This window comes from Orycteropus afer, unplaced genomic scaffold (assembly GCF_000298275.1).
Source record: "Orycteropus afer afer isolate SDZICR_OR568_19922 unplaced genomic scaffold, OryAfe1.0 scaffold00050, whole genome shotgun sequence".
Classification (NCBI taxonomy): Eukaryota; Metazoa; Chordata; class Mammalia; order Tubulidentata; family Orycteropodidae; genus Orycteropus; species Orycteropus afer.
Genome location: NW_006921637.1, coordinates 14760532 through 14781674, shown reverse-complemented (window position 1 = coordinate 14781674; position 21143 = coordinate 14760532). Strand labels below are relative to the sequence as shown.

At 38.7% G+C, this 21143-nt stretch overlaps 1 protein-coding gene across 1 annotated transcript; it reads right to left on the bottom strand.

The window, feature by feature from the left end:
• Nucleotides 1–287: 287 nt before the first annotated feature.
• Nucleotides 288–21143, bottom strand: TAF5L (TATA-box binding protein associated factor 5 like). The gene is made up of 4 exons (XM_007938500.1): nt 21002–21143; nt 13253–13357; nt 5094–5818; nt 288–1085 (listed from the first exon to the last, which is right to left on the bottom strand). The coding sequence occupies exons 1-4, from the start codon at nt 21141–21143 to the stop codon at nt 288–290; spliced, it is 1770 nt and encodes a 589-aa protein (XP_007936691.1).

Sequence of the window (21143 nt, the reverse complement as noted above, 5' to 3'; positions counted from 1 at the left end):
GTCATAGTGGGGTCTTTGTTAAGAACTTGCCATCTGACCTTCCAAGTACCTTAATTCTTGTTCTAATGTGCACTTATCATCACCTCTCTTCTCCCACTTCAGTCCTTCAACATGTGGGGGAGCTCAATGAAGGTGTGGTACAGTAAGGATGTCCGTCAACAGGAAAAAAGGAAGAGTAGGGAAGTGTTTTTCACAGTCAGTCAGTGATTTAATCTCAGTTTGTAGTAAGACTTGTAATCCTGAGGCCTTCTACCATTGCCTCAATCCATTAACATAAAAATAAAAAATTAATGTTCCTGATTTTCTTGTGTAATCCCCGTCACTAAAAGAAGGTTACAGGCCATAAACTGTACACTCAGCACATTACTCATCTGCCCGGTGTATACACCCACAAGTTCACTGGAGGAGCCATCAGCAGGAGCACTGCAGTAAGTGTTCCTGATGTCCCAAACACGAACAGAGTTGTCCATGGAGGCAGAGGCAATCAAGCTGCTGTCCGGGCTGAATGTAAGGCTAGTGATGTTGTCCGTGTGGCCTCTCAACTCTTTATAAAGGGTTCCAGATGCCAAGTCCCAGAGCTTCAACCTCTGGTCCTCGCCAGCAGATGCCAAGTACTTACCGTTGGGAGAAAATGCAAGAGAAAGCACAGGACCTCGGTGGCCTGTGAAGAGCCTCACAGAGTTCCCCTGTTGAGCACTCCACAGCCGAACGGTCTTGTCAGTTGAACCAGTGGCTAAGTAGTTAGAATTAGGGTGGAATCTGACACAATCCACATCTGCCAGGTGCCCTGCATATATTCTCAGTGGGTAAGTCCGGTCAAATGACCACAGCCTTGCAGTGCGGTCGTGGGAGCCACTGGCAAAGTACAGACTATAGGGGCTAATGTCCAAGTCCCATACAGGGTAGGCATGTCCTTGGTACAACACAGTGTTGGTGAAACTTCCAAGGTCCCAATATCTAATGGACATGTCTTCAGAACAAGAGAGTAACCCTGAGCTGTCTGACAGGAATTTTGTTCTGTATACAGGCCCACAATGTCCTCGCAGTATCTTCATTTCTGTGCCTGTGCCATCATCCTCATCATCCTAGAAGAACATCGGGAGTGAAGATAAGGGTGGACGGGAAACAGACAAGAAAGAAAAAGTTTAGTGGACTGACACGGAAAATGAGAGGGTGGGGAGAGGGAAAGGAAGGGGGATTGCTTAGGAAGTAGCATCTACCTAGTAAAGGACAGCGGCCTTACCCTTAAGGTGACCCCAGGAAAATAACTCATAATTGAAAGGAACAGGAAGTCTTTTGGAACTTACAAATGGTTTTCTTTAAATTCACCTTGCAGCTAAAGCTGTATCAGATCAAAAGATACAGAGATGCAAAGTTGTTATTATAGAGTAAAAACTATGGATCTTACTCTTAGGTTAAGGATAACATGTATTTTAAAAGTTGATTAAAATGTAGCCTCTGGTTGTTTTCTTTGTTAATTCTGATACAAGTCATTTGAAAAGATTTACTTCAGAATTTATGTTACCATCTTAGATTCTTTGGTAGCATAGTGCCTAAGGCACTTGACTGCTAACCAGAAGGCTGGCGGTTCAAACCCACCAGCCACGCCTTGGAAGGAAGGTTGGGCAATCTACTTCCATAGTGATACTGCCTCTGAAACCCAAAGAGGGGTCACTATGAGTCGGGGCCGACTCAATGGCACGTAACAACAACTTAGATTCTTTTATTCCATGGGTATATCTTTATCTGAAGTTTCCAGTTGCTTTATAAGCTATGACTCACTTCCATGTCCATTCCATTTGAAACAATACTGACAAGTTTATTACTCCCATGACTGGGGTTAACGAAGAAGGTGGCAATACATGAAACAAAGTGGTGTTACTTAGAGATTAATACAGAACTGTTATGTGAGTTTAGACAAAATACAACCCGGAAACACTAGAATTAATAGTAAGCTAGAAAGGTATAGTATTTAATAAATTAAACACATACATTGTCACCAGCCATAAACTGCTGGTGGACACAAAGAAATAAAGATGACATTTTAAAATAGTGACTTTCTGAAAGGTCTTAAATATTTCTCCAAAGTAACAAAAAAGGGCATGGATTGAGAATTGTTTTAAGGAAACCAAGTAACTCATGTGATTCTTGGAAATTATTTCCTTGGATGGGGGTCAGAAAGAAGAAAGCCATCAATGGTACTCCGAAAGAAAGGCCCCTTCCTCTCTTCTTTCCCCACAAGTGTACTAACTGGTTTCAAAATTCATTTCCCTTTATTCTCTCACAGACAAGCTCCTCAAAACTATAGCTGTCTTTAGCCTGGAATTTATAAATTAAAATGGATTTTAATTAAACTCTAGAAGTAAGACAGGCAAGATAAAGGTTCTTGCAGCAATTCACTTAGTTGTCTTAGAAATAAACACCATGGGAGGGTACCCTTTTAACATCAATTTGAAAACCCACTACATTAAAAATTAAATGGATATTTCTAATGTGTACATATTTGAGAAAAAGTTAAGAGAAAATAAACATTCATGTCCTACAGTATTCAAAATGGCTATCTCAGACACTCAACATTAAAAATACATAAGCATTTTGGAGCTTAAGGTTTGACTGAGTGCTAATAAGAACATTAGTCATTTTCCTTCTCAAAGAGATTATAATACTTTAAAATTTCAAGGATAACTCATTGCTCTACACCAGAAAGTTTATATAAGAACTGTGGGGGCAAAAAAAAAAAAAAAAAAAAAAAGATCCAGGATGAATTATGCAAAAATCCTTTGAAAGTTAACTGTGAATTAAAGGTCATCTTATTATCTTTATGGCTCAAGTGTTCTTCATCTGGAGTATGAAGTTATGGAGTTAGGAAGTGGGACCTAAACTTTGGTGCCCAGAGATGCTGCAAAGGGTTGGATGGAAGACGATGCCACTTGAACTGGAACTCAAGTGGGTCTTTCAGGGATGTAGATACTTGTCCCAATTCTATGGGAAAGTGCCTGGTTACCTCTGTAGATCAAGAAATGGGTAAACTAGGACTTTCCTGCTGGCTATCACTATCAGCTTTTTGCCAGGACCAAAACCTAAAATAATCCAGCCATATTTTCATGGGTCGCTTAGTCCAGTTCTACAAGGACCTGCTATAGAGCTGACACCTTGAAAGAGCAGTTTCTTTACATCTGTTCATTCATACAGACACTTTCCTGCTCTCAGGCTAACAGCATAACACCCAGGAATTCCCTGGATTTTTGACTGAATATCCCATGGTAAATAAGCATGCATCCTAAGTCAGAATTTGTAATTTGTAAAGCATATACATGTAATAATAAACTATAATTATAAAACATACATAAAAATAGTCTTACTCCCTTCCTAGCCCAGCAAATATCGAATGTCTTTCAAATCTTAGAATTACTCATGGTATTCTTTACTTGTAGATCTTTAAATGCACTGCTGCCAATGCCAAGAAACCTTCAAAGGACAGAGCTAGTTTTCAGTGGTGACCAGGCTAAAATCTTAACATTTTTACTTTTAGTCTAATGTTCTAAGATACCATATTGCCATCTTCCTTTATATTAATTTTCAATGCCTAGAATAGTCTCCAAATTTGGTATCCCAAAGCTAATAAGGTCAGGAGGAATAATCTCTTCTTTTTTGCATGTATAGAAAATTGAAGTAAGTTAGGGCAGTATCCCTCACTGTATGTGAAGTATCCCCAGTTAGAATAAGCTCTAAGAACAAGAGAAGTGTGATAATTCAAATAAAAGTACACTGAAAATTACTTTGGAAGGTACTATAAACTTCTAGAAATCAAATTTGTACATGGGATGCTAGACTTTCTACTCCTCATAACAAATTCTGTAGTGATATGGTCTCAGTTGTAAGAATCAAAATTTCAAAGCCATATTACTGGAAGGTCCTTGAGAAAATAGGAGTAAGAAAGAAAGGTCTTAACTTAGTGCACTCAATGTTCTTGATATTCTTATCAGCAACTATAATTCAACTAGAGTGATCCTTCACTCCTTCAGTTTTCAATCTAGTACAAAGAATTTTCCATTAATCACTTAAAGCACATGCTTGAACTTTGATGGTAATATGACAAATTTATTGTGGCCCACAGCTCTTGCTGGACCACTCTCAGGAAAGTTAACTCTGTGAAGTTTAATCTCTCCTTCCCTTTGCCCACATGTTTTCCAAGGTAGTGATTCTGTATGACAAGAAACTCAGGCCACTGGGCTTTCCCTTTTCAATAACCAGTGTAAAACAGACAAAATAAGACCTGATGACAGATTACATTTCAACCATACTTCCTGGGTGCTTTTCAAATTGGGGTCTGGGAACATCCTGGGGTACACAAAGGAGGAGGATGTGTACCTCAGAAAGATGGTAACACCAGTGTTCATGAGGAGCAGGAAAACCTCACTTGCTTTTGTTGAGACTATAAAATGGCACAACCAGTTTTTGTGTGAGAAGTAATAATTTGAGAACCACAATTTGTTTTAAAACACACAGACCCTTTGGCTCAGTAATACTACTTCTAATATTTATACTTGCACAAATGTGCAGATATAGATATATAAGGGTAGTTACTGTAAATCTCAATCAAAGTCAAAATTAACTGAAGGTCTTTAGTTAGGCTTAGTGATGTTATCCACATTTCACACACTAAACAACGGTGACTACCCAATTACACTATTAATTAATGTTTTTAAAAATAGTTTTTATCTCTTCCAAGATTAGGAGCTCTGATGGCATAGTGCCTAAGGCATGTGACTGCTAACCAGAAGGCTGGCGGTTCAAACCCTCCAGTCATTCCTTGGAAGGAAGGTTGGGCAATCTACTTTCATAGTGATATTGCCTTGGAAACCCAAGGAGGGGTCGCTATGAGTCAGATTTGACTCGATGGCAATGAGTTGAGTTTTCCAAGATTAGGCATTAACAGGAATTCAATGGCCAAGGGTTACATGACATTAATTTGGTTTTAATTATACAATGAGGGAAATAAGTCCATTCTCTGTGAGATCAGTCATGCTTGGTGGGGATGTTCTAAGCAAATTAGTAGGGCAAATGTAGGGAAGAAAAAATGATACTCATACCTCTTCCTCGAGAATATCACAAGCCAAGTGGATGCGGGACACGTCTACTTGGTGAGGCTCGGACTTTAATTTCTTGGATCGTAAACTCCAAAGTTTTACACAGGAGTTGTCAAACCCAGCAGCAAGCAGCTTACTATCTGGGGAAATTTCTGCAGTGTTCAGCAGCTGCTCTGTATTATAGAAGGCATAGAAACAGATGGTGGTAAGTGAAGGAGGCCCATCCTTGACTCGCTTAATGCTCTCCTGTAAGATCTCCAGGGCAGCCTCATTCTGCAGAATAGGGGTGGGCATGTCAGTGGGCTCTAAGCCGCTGCTCTCACTACGTGAGGAGCTGCCACTGGCATAGAGTTGGTAGTCTGTTCTCTTGGTGGGCTGCACATCAAGATGAATATGCAAGGAGAGGATTTTGCACAGGGCAGTATTGTTGTCACTTTGGAGGTAGCGGATAAGGTAGTTGTAGCTGTCTTCTTGGAGACGGATCACATACTTGTTATCTAGGAATGCACGAAGCGTGAAGTTAGACAGGATGTCCTGGATGGTTTGAGTGGTCTGTAGCTGCTCAATGACATCCTTCTGGCTAGCGTTCTGTAAAAACATTCCATGGAAGCGGCTATAAAAACTTTCCACTGTGCTCTTCGGACTGTTCTGGACCAGGCTGAGATGGAGGTAGACAAAGAGAGGATAGAGGAGAGGCATCACTTCGTGGCTGTGCTGGGAATCAGAATCTATAATGGAAACAAAACCAAACCGGGCAGCTTTATAATCAGTATAATCTCATAGAATAATGTGACTCCTCATGGGAAATCTACTGCTATATAACATTTGCTTGTCAGGACTGAATTTTTTGAGACTAATGATTAAAATAAGTCCAATATAGATTTTCAGAATTTCAAAGCCCACACCTTTTAATGGAAGAAGGAAGAGCATTAACTATGAAGTAAAGCAAACCTGGCCCCGATTTCTACCACAAATCAGGAATCTGATGCCCAGAAAAGTTAAATCACTTGCATAAGTTCTTACAACAGTTCAGTAGCAGGGTCTTATCTTGTACTCAGGTCTTCAGGATTTACTATTTTTTTCTAACAATTTAGTGTTTCTCAAACTGGGACCTTCATCATCTGAGTCATCAGACATAATCTTGGGAGTCTGTGCGTTCTTCACACACACACAAAATTAACTTCATAATATCTATAAAACAATGATTTCAAATATATTCAGAATTACCTGGATGACCACTTGGCAAGTAAGTACTGACTTGTGATTTTAGTGCTCTGATTCATTTTGTGATTATTTTTGACACCTATCCCTAAAGTAAAATCAAAGTACTTATTTTAATGGGCTCATTAACATGAATGGTTATCCAGAAGGAGATCTGGTGGCACAGTAGTTAAGCACTTGGCTACTAAAAAGTTAGCAGTCTGAACCTAACAGCTGTTCCACAGGAGAAAGGTATGGCAGTCTGCTTCCACAAAGATTACAGCCTTGGAAAACCCTATGAGGCGCTTCTACTCTGTCTTATAGGGTTGGTATGAGTCACAATCAACTCAATGGCAATGAGTCAATGGGTTACCCACACTGGCATATTCTAACATTAAGATACAACATTCACCCATAATTGTCCCATAACTGTCAATGTACTCATTTGGATTTTGTTGGTTAAAAGCAAAACTTCTTTTGCAGTGATAATTTACCAACAAGGCATTTTCATGTCATTAAGACTATTTACTAATTTGAGACTTTAACACCATGAAATGACGTGACAAAGAATTTTCAAAAAAGAGCACAGCTTTAATTGTCATGGGCTAATGAGAAAAGAACAGATGTTGCATCTAATGCCTAAATAACTGTTCATGACAAGTGAAGGCCAAATAACACGATGGATGGCATGCTACAGGAACAAAGGTTTTGTAGTCATTTGAATATAGAAAAGCATTAAGAGAACAGAATCATCACAGGACACAAACATTAAGTTGTTTCTAGTTGCCACCAAGTTGATTCTGATTTGTGGGGACAAACACTGTAGACAAGATGAACTCAAAGTAACCTGTGTGACAGCCATCAGTGCATGTTATCTATACTTCCATTTTGTGCAGCAGTTTAGTTGTGGCAAAATTCATCATTACACTAAATTGCTGTTAATTTGAATTTTATTCCTTTCATGATTTTGTTTGTACTTTATCTATAAACAAATTTAGGATTCATACAGAAATATGAGAATAAAGATTTTACATCTGCTTTAATTCATATAAATAAATAGAAAATGCTTTAAGTCAGTGCTTAGGTTCTACTAGCATGTTTTTCATTAAAAGTAATTCACAGAGGGCTCAAGATTCTGCAACTCTGCATTATATAATCCTGCCTCTCTAATTTTACGATAAATGATAGCATACTATCTCTGTCCAATTCTCTATTTTACTTCATTACAAAATAAATATGCATAACATTGTATTTTAGAATAAACTTTTCTCTACTCAAATACTCATTCTACTCATTATTCTTACTCATATGTAAAAGATAAATTATAAACTGAAACCAAACTCACTGCTACTGAGTTGATTCTGACTTTTTTGAGACCCTATAGGACAGAGTAGAACTGCCCATAGGGTTTCCAACGCTGTACATCTTTATGGAGGCAGACTGCCTCATCTTCCTCCTGCAGAGTAGCTAATGAGTTTTAATCACTGAACTTTTGGTTACCAGCCCAGTGCTTTAACCACAGTGCCACCAGAGTACTCTGTAAATTAAAAGGCAGCTATGTCCATTATAGAAAATAAAACTCAAACCTTATCTATTAGACTTTCAATATACTCTACTGGGACAAGAGATTGTTTTCAATTCTTTAAATCTTAGTTTTAGGTTTATTTTCCAAAAGAGAAGCATTTTTTAAGTCTAGAAAAAAATCTGGCCACCAAGGCACAGGAAAGCACCACTTTAAAAATTACTGAAATTTAGTGTTGGCTATAGGTCATAGTTTCCAAATTGTTTTATTTGTTCTTTTTTGACTGAAGAGAACAAAATGCTAGGAATAAAACACAATTTTTATAAAAATATTCTACATGTAGAAGAAGGTGAAATTCACAGAAGTCTTTACTCTTTATACATCTTTTTTTTTTTTTTTTTTTATCCTGTTCTCTTATAATTATGACTTACACTTTATATTTTACAGAAAGTATACTCACTTAATAGGGGCTCTGGTGGCACAGCATATAAGGTATTCGACTGCTAACCAGAAGGTTGGTGGTTCAAATCCACCAGCCACTCCACAGAAGGAAGATGGGGCAACCTATTTTTGTGAAGATTTACTGCCTTGGAAAGCCAATAGTGGTTGCTATGAGTCAGAATTGACTTGATGGCAGTGACTTTGGTTTTGTTTTTGTATATTCACTTAAAGCATTTTTTTCTACTTCCCTAGTGATGCTGCCTTGGAAACCCAAGGAGGGGTTGCTATGAGTTGGGTCCGACTTGAGGGCACATAACAACAACAAACAATTAGAAAAGTAACATATCCTCCAGAAAATGTGCTTACTGAATATGTAATGAGTACCTACTTGAGCCACTCTCTGCTAAGAGTAAACAAGAGTAAAAAGGAGTTTTTAATGGAGTTCTTAGCAATTAGTAGTAAAAAAGACACTAACCAAAAACTGACCTTGTTAGTACTCATTCTCCTCTACCTTCCTATAGTGTCTGACCCCACTGACTGTTACATACTGTCATTTCCTCTGAAATAACACTTGACCTGGCTCCCATCCCTCTGTTTTTGGCTCCTTTTCCTCTGTTCATTCCTCAAACGCTCATTTCACTTAAGAGTTAACATTAGGTGTATGCTGCCTGTGTGCTGAATATCTGCAGTCTTGTTTAAGAGTCACAGCTTTCCACTACACCTCCTGAAGAAAAGGGCTGACAGCCACAGGTGAGAACATCATAGAAGCTCACATCTATAGATAGTTTAACCTTTGGAGGAAAAAATGCATTCAGGATGGTAAAGCCTTAGATATGCTTATCTTTCCTTATTCTCTTCCTTTGAGATTTTTTTATTTCTTAAGGCTTTATTTTGTACCTCCAGATGTAGGTGTTGCAGAACTCTTTATCACAAGTCTGTACTTTTCTCTTAAATTCCAAATTTCTATTGTAAGCTGTATAGCAAGTTGCCACAATTTCAATCATATAACCCTTCTGACTTGTTATTTCAGTTTAATACACGTTAATTGTCCCAGTCTCAAAACCTGAGTCACCCTTATTTGGAATACTCCTGTTTCTGCTTTCCTACTAAAATCTACCCTATCCTTTAAGTGCTAATTTAAAATTTTATCTGACTACTCCAGTCTAAATCACTTTCTTCTTTCAGTTTCAAATACAATTCCTATAAATACACAATTTGTCAACTGATCTCATACTGGTCTGTGAAGACATTTCTACTGTACTCAAATTTTAACTAAAAATTTTTACTTTTAACCTTTTATGTTAGTATTAGCTTCTAAATTAGATTAATGATTGTATTTTATACTTTATTTTGGTGCTCAGGCAATACTTGTCCATTTGGTTTGGCTGACTGTTCCTGAGAGACCTAAGAATAGAAAAAAATCTTCCAGGGAAACCAGTCCTTAAGTGAAAAGAATGTATTTCAACCTTTCTCCAGATAATTTGTAACAGATGGAATAAACAACCAAACTATATACAATGTAACAGACAACTGTATCAGTTTTGGACCAAGATAAAAAAAAATCACAAAGGAAAATGAAAATGTAAAGTTTGGGCAAAGGAAAACATGAAATGAAAATGAACAAAATAACACGTATTAGGGAGAAAAAAACCAGTACTATAAATAAAAGAAGCGAACAGCTAGTCTATGTTTAAATACACACATACACACACACACTCACCCAAACAGGTACTTTTGAGTTAATTCTGACTCACATACACCCAATGTGTGCAGAATAGAGCTGCACTCTACAGGGTTTTCAAGGCTGTGATTCTAAGTTAAGAGCCTGTCAAATATTTCAGAAAAAGTCAAGGCCCCCAAGGAATAATTGGGAAAGGGATTTGAACAGAAACATTTGCACTAGGGTAAATCACTTTGTTGTCAGATGCTGCTGAGTTGATTCTGACATGTGACAACCCCATGTGTGCAGAGAAGAGCAGTCCATAGGGTTTTCAAGGCTGCAGATCACTAGGCCTCACTTCTGAGGTACCTCTGGGTGAGTTTGAACTGTCAACCTATTGGTTAGCAGTCTAGCGCTTTATCGTTTGTACTACCCAGGGTCTCCTTAAATCACATTAGTTTTCAACTAAATATAGTAATTCTGTTCTGCAAGAAATATGTAGCAGTTTAATAACAACAGAATTATTTCACTGTCTATTTTATTATATGCCTATGATATATAAAGATATATAAGCAAAAATCTACATAATGTCACTAGGGTCATCTTAGCATTTTTCATAATGGAAATAAGTTATGCTCACGAGCCATCTCACAGGCATGAGAAGACCAAGTAAATCACTAATATAGTTATATATTTGGGTAACTTTTTTGTCTGTTTCCCTTATCACACAGTATGCTCTATAAGGGTAGGGAACCTATCAATAAACCCTATTGGAATATTGAGCCTGGCACACAGTAAGTGCTTATATAACATACAGGTTGAATGAATGAAAGACAGGTTCTCTACAACTAGAATGGTGAGGTAATCTATCACAAAGGGATAAATATAATCCCATTTTAAGCGAACAGAATAATTTCTAAAACCTAACTTAGATCCGTTGGTAGATCCAATGGATCCAACAGATCTACCGACTCAGGACCATAGTACAGGGGACACCAGACTCAACTGGCACAAAAAAATACATAAAAGTCTTGTTCCTCATCCTACATTGGTGAGTAGTGACTGGGGTCTTAAAAGCTTTCAAGCGACCATCTAAGATGCAGCTAATGGTCTCCTATCGTCAGAAGTGAAGTAGAGTGCAAACAAAACAAAACAAAACAAAAAACAAGGGCATTTGGAAGCAACAGGCCCTAGGACATGAAGGCCCTTGAGACCAGAAGAACTAGATGGTGCCTGGCTACCAATGCCAACAACTCAGGAAAGGATCAAATCTGGAGATCCTGGATAGAGTGGGAAGAAAAAAATGGAACAAAAACCAAAAACTCAATAATGACCAGATTACTGGTTGAATGGAGTCTGATGAGACCCCCAATACTATGGCTCAGCATACATTCTGGGCCTGGAATAAAACTCACTCTCAGGGGCTGCTCTTAGCCAAATAGTAAACAAGATGTACACTCAGACCACTCAACCCAGGGTGACACACCCACATACTCCATGGAAATGCATCCCTTGGAGCAATCAACCACGGGGCATCAGAGGGGCAACATTCGCATGAAGGAAATGCAGGACACACAGGAGTGCTTAACTATGAGGGGCACAGGGCGGGGGTCTACTGGGCAGGGAGGGGAGGAGACTGGGTTAGGGTTGGGGATGGTAAATGGGAAGTTAAACTAAATGTACATGGAATGTTGAATGTAAAACAAACTATTCTGTAAACTTGCACCTAAAGCACAATAAAAAATAAATTTAAAAAACCAAATAAATAAAAACTGACTTAGAAAATTAAAACCAATCCTAGTGATTAAAAATAACTCATTCTCTCCAAGTTCTTGTTTACTTCTGGATAAAATCCTTCTTATTATAAATTCATGTTTTTATTTTTTCCTCTATCTTTAGTGGAAATGGAAAGCAAATGATCACTATTCTGAGATACTTAATGTTCATATGATATGAGAATCTTAATAGAGTTACTTTTTTTTTCCAGTTTAAACAGTTTAGACTTCTTTTGGCTAAATCTTTAATCTATATGATTTTTCATTTTTCTAACTATTTAACAGAATATTCTCTACTTATCATTCAACAACTGTGAAAACTGATAAATTCCTCTTGAGTTTTATTTTTTAATGTTTATTTCCTATAAGATTTTTTGATTTTTCCCAACTTTGTTGTTGTTGTTGTTATTTGCCGTTGAGTCGGCCCCGACTCATAGCGACCCCTCCTTGGGTTTCCGAGGCAGTATCACTACAGAAGTAGGGTTGCCCAACCTTCCTTCCAAGGAGTGGCTGGTGGGTTTGAACCGCCAGCCTTCTGGTTAGCAGTCAAGAGCCTTGGCACTATGCTACTAGAGCTCCTGACTTTAGACTTTAGTAAATACAGATTCTTTTCTTTAAAATATAACCAACATGGTGATTAGTTACAAATAAGTAAAATTAAGACAATTTTAATTGTATGTGACTAAAGCTCAGTATATTTCCTACACCTCAAGGCAAAACACAAGGTAAAATATAGAAAGTGCTCAGCAAAAAGTATTCATTAATAATCTGAATCAGCATGGTTTCCTTTAGTGCAATAGTTTTTCCAACATTAAAATTATAATCAGTTCCCTTACGACTAAAAGAGATCAGTTGGTTTAGCCTACTAACTGCCTTTTTACTTCACACGTGAGGAAACTAAGCAACCCCCCCGGCCAGGTTAAGTGACTCACCTTTTTTTAAGTAGCTCATTTAAAAAGTTACACAGTGAGTTAGAAAAACTGAGGAGAACTCATATATACTGATTTCGTGTTTTAGTGTTCATTCTACCACCCACACACTAGTGTAAACCACAATTTCTAATATTTTTACCTTAGAAGTTTTATCTTGCTGATTTGTAAGGACTATTACCTTGCATTTTTGGAATAAGGAGAAAAGACTATTTTAAGATGTTACTACTGTGTTATCAGTAAGGAGCTCTGGTGGCATTTTCTTTTTTTTTGTTTGTTTTTATTATCAATCGAAATATCAATGCATATTTCAAAAGTGCCGCATTTAAGGATGTTTCTCTATCTACCTGATTTAACACTCACTTACTTAGTGCGCGTTTACTGAGTATCTACATGCCAGTCTATATGTGTTGGAGGCTATCTATAAAACAGTGAATGAAACACACCAGAGCTCTTGTAAATTTTAACCCTGTGATTTAACTCTCTCTAGAATTTTAAGTTCTTAATGCAAGGATTGTGCTAAATTGCCTTTGAGTCCCTAGAATCTAGCACCATGCTTGGCACAATGTAGGTTCTGAGAGAAATTTGAATTAATCTTTCTTAATAAGGAAAGGTTCCTAGTACTGAGTACTTACCAGTGAGAAAATTCCGTAGTCGTCCAAACTGTACTTCATATTGTTGGGGTTCTGCCTGGCAAGGGGCTGCAGACACAATGTTGGCACAACCAGATTCTGATTGGACTAGGGGGAGAAAGATATGTAAGAGTAGAGAAGGGGAGAAACAGTTATTAACCCAAAATATGGCAGGATGGGGTGGGGTGAAGGAGGGTGTTAAGTACCCCTCAAAAGCAACTGATATTTCAGTAGATTTTCAAAGTATGCTGGGGTTTCTGGTTAATTATGACAGACTGAGGACACATGTTTATTATTTTCTCCCTCCTGATATTCAATAACATGACTGTGGAGGAAAGAAAGGTATAAACTACAAGGATAAATATACTAAATGAAGGCAGGTAGGTACAAACATTGACAAGAGAAACCTTTGACCTTAGTGTTCTGAAGTTCACAAAATGTGCCTGGGTGTGAATTCATCTTCATCCACTGGGCTAGGTACCCACTTGGCCCTTTAATCTGGAAATTGTTATCTTTCTGTTCTGAGACTTTTCCTGACTCATTTTGTTGATTGCTTCTTATTTTCTTTCTGGTACTCTATTTCAAGGGAGGACCTCTTGAACTGACCCTTTAATTTCCTCTCTTAGCTTCCATTTCTTTTCCTTTTTGCTCTTTCTTAAAGGCTTCCTCAATTTTCAACCCTTCTACTGTTTTTTTTGGGAGCTCTGGTAGCATAGTGGCTAAGGCACTTAACTGCTAACCAGAAGGCTGGCGGTTCAAACCCACCAGCCACTCCTCAGGAGGAAGATGGGGCAATCTACTTTCATTGTGATACTGCTTTGGAAACCCAAGGAGGGGTCACTATGAGTTGGGTCCAACTTGACGGCACATAACAACTGTTTTTTTTTTTTTCTTTTTTCCTTTCATGGATTTAATTTGCTAAATTTTTTTTTTTTTTTTTTTTTTTTTTTTTTTAATAGTACTCTATTTTTGTTTCAAGGATATTACTGACAGTATTTTTGAATTTTTCTTCTCTACTGTTTGTTTCCTCCCAGTTTTTTTTTTTAATATTATTATATTGTATTCTCAGTGAAGGTTTACACAGCAATTTAGATCTCCAATCAACAATTTCTACACAAGTTGTTCAATGACATTAGTTACATTATTCACAATGCATGAACACTTTCATTATTTCTGTTCTGGTTCCATTCCCATTGATCTAGTTTCTCATCTTTGTTTCAAAGTAATTGTTGATTGTTTAAGAAGCTGTGGTGGTACAGTGGTTAAGGCATTTGGCTACTAACTAAAAGGTCAGCAGTTGAACCGACCAGTTGCAGAAGACAGATGAGCAGTCTGCTTCTGTGAACATTTATAGCCTTGGAAACTCTATGGGGCAGTTCTCTTCTGTCCTATAGGGTTGCCATGAAGTTGGAATTGACTTGATAGCAGTGGTGGTTGGTGGTTTGACTGTTTGGTTTCATATGTTTGTTGCTGTTGTTGTTATGTGCCGTCGAGTTGGACCAGACTCATAGTGACCCCTCCTTGGGTTTCCAAGGCAGTATCACTACCGAAGTAGATTGCCTCATCTTCCTTCTAAGGAGTGGCTGGTGGGTTTGAACCACCATCCTTCTGGTTAGCAGTCAAGTGCCTTAGGCACTATGCTACCAGAGCTCCTTTGGTCTCATATAGATGATTTTTTAAAGGAGTATAGCATTCACAGGTGATTTCCTTACATTTTTTGTTTGTTTTACATTCAACAGTTCATGCACATTTGATTTCATGCCCTGATTACCATCTCCAACCATTAAAAACTCTCCTTCCCTCCTGTCCCTGTGACTACCCCTTCCCTGTGCCCTTGTCTGTCCAGCTTTCCATGTGAATGTTGCCCCTCTGGTGTCTCATGGCCGATTGCTCTAAGGGGTACATCTCCTTAGAGTAGGTGGGTGCATCACCCTGGAGAAGGTGTTCTGCATGTAGGTCTTTCTACTGTTGGACTGAGAGCCCATCCATGGGAGTGAGTTCACCTCTAGGGCCAAAGGGTAACCCAGGGCCATAGTCTCAGGGGTTCCAACAGTCTCTATCCAACCAGTAATTGTGGTCATTTTTGTGTTTTGAATTTTGTTGCACATTTTCCCTCCCACTTTATCCAGGATCTCCAGTTGTGATCCTTTTCAGAGTGTTGGCACAGGTAGCTGGGCACCATCTAGTTCTTCTGGTCTCAGAGTCATGAAGGCTGAGGTCCTCGTGGTCCATCTTATCCTTGGACTAATTGTTTCCAGATGCCTTTGATTTTCTTCACTCTTCTTTGATTCAGATGAGAGGAGACCAACAGTTGACAAGAGAAACCTTTGACCTTAGCGTTCTGAATTTCATAAAATGCACGTGGGGTGAGTCCATTTTCATCCACTGGGCTAGGCACTCAGTGGGCCCTTTAATCTGTAATCATGTAGACTATTGGCTCATTGCATTTTGAGCCAATTTGTTATTTAGCTACAAGGTGACCTCAGGGGCTAGTTTTAGTTTAACATTTGAAGAGTGTATCAGGCCAATAGTCTCAGGGAGTCCTCCAGTCTCAACCAGTCCAATAGGTATGTTTTTTTTTTTTTTAACTAGGTATTTGACATTCTCTGTTCCATATTTTTCTCCTGTTCTATCAGGGTCCATCTACTGTGGCCCTGATTAGAATGGTCGGTATTGGTAGCCAGGCACCATCTAGTTCTGGTCTCAGAGTAGATGAGGCTGTAGTTCACATAGGTTATTTGTCCTGTAGACTAGTTTCTTCTTTGAATCTTTGGTTTCCTCTTTCACTTTTGCTTCAGATGAAGTGAGACCAATAGTTGTATGTTAGTTGGCCACTCAAGTTTTTAAGAACCCAGACACTACTCATCAAACTAGGATGCAGAACATACATTATAAACTATATTAAGTGTGGTGGTTATGTTTGTGTGTCAACTTGGCTGGGCCTAGTTGAGTGGCTGGGCAGCTAGTGGTAGTTATTCCCCATGATGATTCTGATTCTGGCAATCAACTCCATGGTGGGATCTACCACAAGTAGCTGAGTAATTGCTTTGGGTATGTGGTCTGCTTCGTGTATATAAGGAGAACCCTTGGGAATGGTCTCTAGCTTATGGCACCTTGAACCCTGCATGTAGCCATGTCGTTGTTCAGCAGACTGCCATGCTCTGCTGACCTTGGGACTCACAATGGACTTGAATTCATGGCCTGCTGTGTGATTTGGTAATATTGGGACTGTGCCTTTTTTTTTACTTGTCAACCTTGGGCTTGGCAGCCTCAGCAGCCAGCAGCTGTCTGAGTGAAGAAAAGCCTCTAGCTTCAGTAAGCCTCTAGCTTCAGTTGGCTGGGAGATGGAGGCAGAGCTGAAGCCCAGGGCTGAGGGGCTTTCATCCAGCCCCTAGAGCCTGGCACTTTGAACTTAGACTTAAAGCCTCCAAACTGTAAGAGAATAAACTCCTGTTTGTTAAGGCCATCCCATTTGTGGTATATTCTTGTCAGAGCAGCACTAGGTAACCAGAACATTATGTAATTGACTGAGATGTTCCAGGAGACTATGGTCTTAATCCTTCAAATCCAGAAATTTAATCCCACTAGGTATTTGGTTAAGGAGCTCTGGTAGCATAGTGGCTAAGGCACTTGACTGCTAACCAGAAGGCTGGCGGTTCAAACCCACCAGCCACTCCTCGGAAGGAAGGTTGGGCAATCCTACTTCCGTAGTGATACTGCCTCAGAAACCCAAGGAGGGGTCGCTATGAGTCAGGGCTGACTCGACGGCACATAACAACAACAAAAGGTATTTGGTTATGTCTAAGAAGTATCTGTAACTGTGCCCCCATGGACTTTATTATATATATGCACATATGTACATAGTCATATAGATGTATATATTTACACATAAGCCTATACACACACACACACACACCCCTAAACATATATATGCCTACAAACATACATATATAACTTCACATATATTTTTTGGTTGTTTCAAAATAATATATGCCATAGCAATTATCAATAGGCCCTTTCAGTGATATTGTTTACCTTTGTTAAACTGTGTACACTGCACCCTCATTCAGTGTTACTTTTCCAATCACTAAAGTAAGTGTCTGAAAATAAAAATAAGTGAACCCCTCCTCCCATCTCTGGTAACTAGTAGTGAACATTAGCTTCTATATATTTACGTGCTCATGTCATTTCATGAAAATGAGAACATACTTGTTTTTTATCGTGTGTGATTAACTTATTTCATTCAACAAATGTCCTCCAGGTTCATCCATATTACAAGCTGTTTTGGGAACTTATTTTTCTTTACTGCTGAGTAGTATTCCATTGTATGTATGTACCACATTTTACTTATCCATTCATCTGTTGATGAGCACTTAGGTTGCTTCCATCTTCTTGCTATTGTGAATAGTGCTGCAATGAACATAGGTGCGCATAGCTCTGTTTGTATGCTTCTGATGTTTTTCTGTCTCTATCTTTTGTATTAGGTACACTTCTTTCAGTGTCTGATAATCCCTAGCTATCGGTTCATATTTAAAAGTAAAGTATTAAAGAGTTGATGGCGAACTCTGTGCATGTGGATGCAGTTAATCAATTATGATGACCTATGTTTTTCATGGGTCAGTATTTTCCAATGTCAGTATCTGTCAGTCTTTTCTCCTGGGCCGGTTAGGCTTTCCAGGGAAGAATCTTTTAATCCTCTGTCTGAAGGATACATGCCCGACTGCTGGTGTTCTGGGTAGCTGAAGTTGGAGAAGACCAGAGTCTCAACATTCAGTATGTAAACATACACTTAATCTCTATTATGTGAGTTTGTGCTTTTAAAGAAAAAAAAAAAATTCCCTTATTCTTTCATGGGTGGGGGTGGAGTTGGGGGTGGGGGCTGAGGAAAAGTAGCTAGAGACTGAGAGAAGCCATCTTTTAACAGCAAACTGGATAAAATATGAACATATTTTTACAAGGTGGAATATGGACAGAGAAATGGTAATTAATGCAGAAGGACTGAGGAAGACAAAACATAGAGTGTATATAAAAAGGGACATGGATGAGAGTAAATTAACCCTAGTAGAACTCAGAGAGGTCCATACATGGCAGAAAGCAGAGGGGAGGTAGCCAGAAGAAGGGGTATTTGCTGGACGTTTGCACATGGAAGAGTGGAATTCTTCTCATTTAATCAGTCACTAAGTCCCATAAAAACCAGAACCCACTACCATCAAGTCTATTCCAACTCACAGCGACCCTATAGTACAGAGCAGAACTACCCAACAGGGTTCCAAGGCAATAATCTTTACAGAAGCAGACTGTCACATCTTTCTCCCATGGAGTGGTTGGTGGCTTTGAACCACCAATCTTTTTTGGTTAGCAGCTGAAACTTACCCATTGTGCCACCAGGGCTCCTTACTAAGTCCTACGAATGCCTAAAATCTATTCTTTCCATTTCTATTACTAATTCCTTAACTCAGTCTTTCCTCACTTTTCATGTAGATTGTCACTATTCTAACTAGCTTCCCTGATTCTAATCTGGGCCCTCATCAATCAACATTGCCACCAGAGAGATCTTTCTAAAATTCACATTGGATAATTTGGATACTCTCTTTCATGTCACTCCATCCCCTGGTAAATTTCTAGTGGCTCCTTTGAATTTCAGCTCATTCCTTCTATTTACTGACCCCCTACTACTGCTAGGAACCGTAAGACCTTTTGGAATTTTCACTACCTGGTAGTCTAATTTAGATGAACATCTTCTTTGCTCCTATAGAGCCTGAGGCATATTTTCTTCACAGAACTTATTACATCCTATTCTTCTATAATCACTGGTTCACTTGCCTTACTAGATGCAATTAAGACCCTCAGTCACTAAGGAGCTAGGATCAAAACTTCATTATCTCTAGGATTTATGAGCACCTGGCCTACAACAGCTGTTCAATAAACTGCTTAATCAATACATGATTATTCAGATCATTCATTTAACTGAAAGACCTAGGACCAACTCTTATGATAATCATACTTTGTGTTCCTCACTTTTCCTGGTGGTTTTCCAAAAAAAGCAATGGATCTCCTAACAAACTATCAGTATAAGACAACTAAGAAGAGTAAAGTTTTTGGAAGATTGTTTAGTCATGTTCACTCCTACTTGCTATCAACAACAGCATATGCACACAGGGCAGCAGGAGATTATCAATATGCATTAAAAGTTGTGAGAGCAAGTTTAGAAGAAATTACTGTAGGGTGAGACAGAGGTCCTATAAATTGGATACCTTATTAGAAACAATAAGGCACCTATTAATTTCTGCTAGCCCATCATCTGGCCCTGTTTTGTGAAAGGTAACCAAATGCAGTTTGAAGGAAAGAAAAGAATGTGTGAATTTGATCTTAATGAACAAGAAGGCAGATGTGCAACTATGCTGCTTCTATTGTGTCAGAGGGAGTAAGGAACCACTTTTTTTGAAGACATTCTCAGATTTGCACTCTTTTCCTATAGCAACTACAATAAACTTTATTATGAATTAAATTCTTACCCTGCCCCCCCACCATGTGCATTAGGATCCTAACCACTATACTTTGGAGTAATTCCACTTGGGAATAGGATTTTCTTTGTTCTATAAATGAGGTCATATCAGAGTAGGGAGTGTCTTAAACCTGAGGACATTTGAGGTACATAAAGAGCAGATTACACAAAGAGAGATGCAAGCAAAATGGGGGAAAGAAAGATGCCATGTGAAGATTGTCAAGGAACTGAGGAATGCTGAGGTTACAGAAGCTTAGACAGGGATGTTCCTTGAGAGCCTATAGAAAGCCTTCCCCGAACTTGGACTTCTAGCCTCTTAAACAATGAGAAAATAAATCTACATTCTTTAAAACCATCAACTTACAGCAGCATTAGCAAACTAAAATAAAATCTTAAGGCAAAAAGAGCCAAGCTCCTTGATTTTGAAGGTAGTAAGAAAAGAGGCAGCTGAGTTAATTGTTGCTATCAGTATGAAGGTTGAAGCCATTAAGTGATGAAGCAGGTGGTGACAGATCCTTTTAAGACATGAAGGAAGTCCAGGAACAAAGAAGAGTGAAGGATGTAGTCTGAGCAGCTAAGGAAAGGAGCCAAGGCTCAGTTAGAGAACATAACGCTAACTCTAACTCCACATTATAGCCATTCAAGTTGTTCACAATCACCCTAAAGCACTGCAGCAATTTTAGTTCAAAATCTCCAGCACATGAATTCAATAAAAGAAAATGATATCAAATAAAAGCCTGAATTCAAAAAGTAATTGAGAATTGTTATTCCAGATGGATTCAAAACAAGTTTTTCTAAAAGAAAATCCAACTTCAAAGCATACAAAAATGGTAAATGTTAAGAACCTCAGGAACATTATCTAAGATATCTATTTCCAACTATTGGTCCCCAAATACTCATTCACCTAACAACTGATTTCCATGGTGAGGTTGCACAAGAGATGAGATCTTGGTGAGACCTTGTCCCCAAGGGTTTTACAGGATAATAGTTTACAGAAGGAAAAAGTTGCACATAACATCAGGAAATTTCACTGTTAGCCAGTAGAATGAAAACAGGTTTTTAGAAGTGGCATTTGAACATGGGTTTGAAGGACAGCTCTCTTCTCTGAGCCGGCAGCATGCACTGGACGCTGTTCATTCAGATTTGGGTATTCTGCTTTTTCAGTGCTATCTCAAGAAGAAAAGCAGTTGTCCTGCAGAGACATTACTTGGGTTCTTCTCATACCACAGGAGGAGAGCCCCCATTACCTGTGAGATTAGCTGCCATCTCTTCAGCAGTCTGTGACAGTCGCAATCCTTGTTTTAGGGGACCTTCTGAATCCACGTATTGTCGGCGTTTGAGGTAGCAGGACACTGCCATCTGAATCTGCTCTGTACGTACTCGTTTCAT

What these genes read in the sequence shown, in the direction of transcription:
- TAF5L (XM_007938500.1), bottom strand. Translation starts at nt 21,143, where the DNA reads ATGAAACGAGTACGTACAGAGCAGATTCAGATGGCAGTGTCCTGCTAC. An exon ending in GATGGCAGCTAATCTCACAG is followed by an intron (nt 13,358 to 21,001) that starts GTAATGGGGGCT and finishes TTCTCCCCCTAG; the next exon opens with TCCAATCAGAATCTGGTTGT. An exon ending in ACTACGGAATTTTCTCACTG is followed by an intron (nt 5,819 to 13,252) that starts GTAAGTACTCAG and finishes TTTCCATTATAG; the next exon opens with ATTCTGATTCCCAGCACAGC.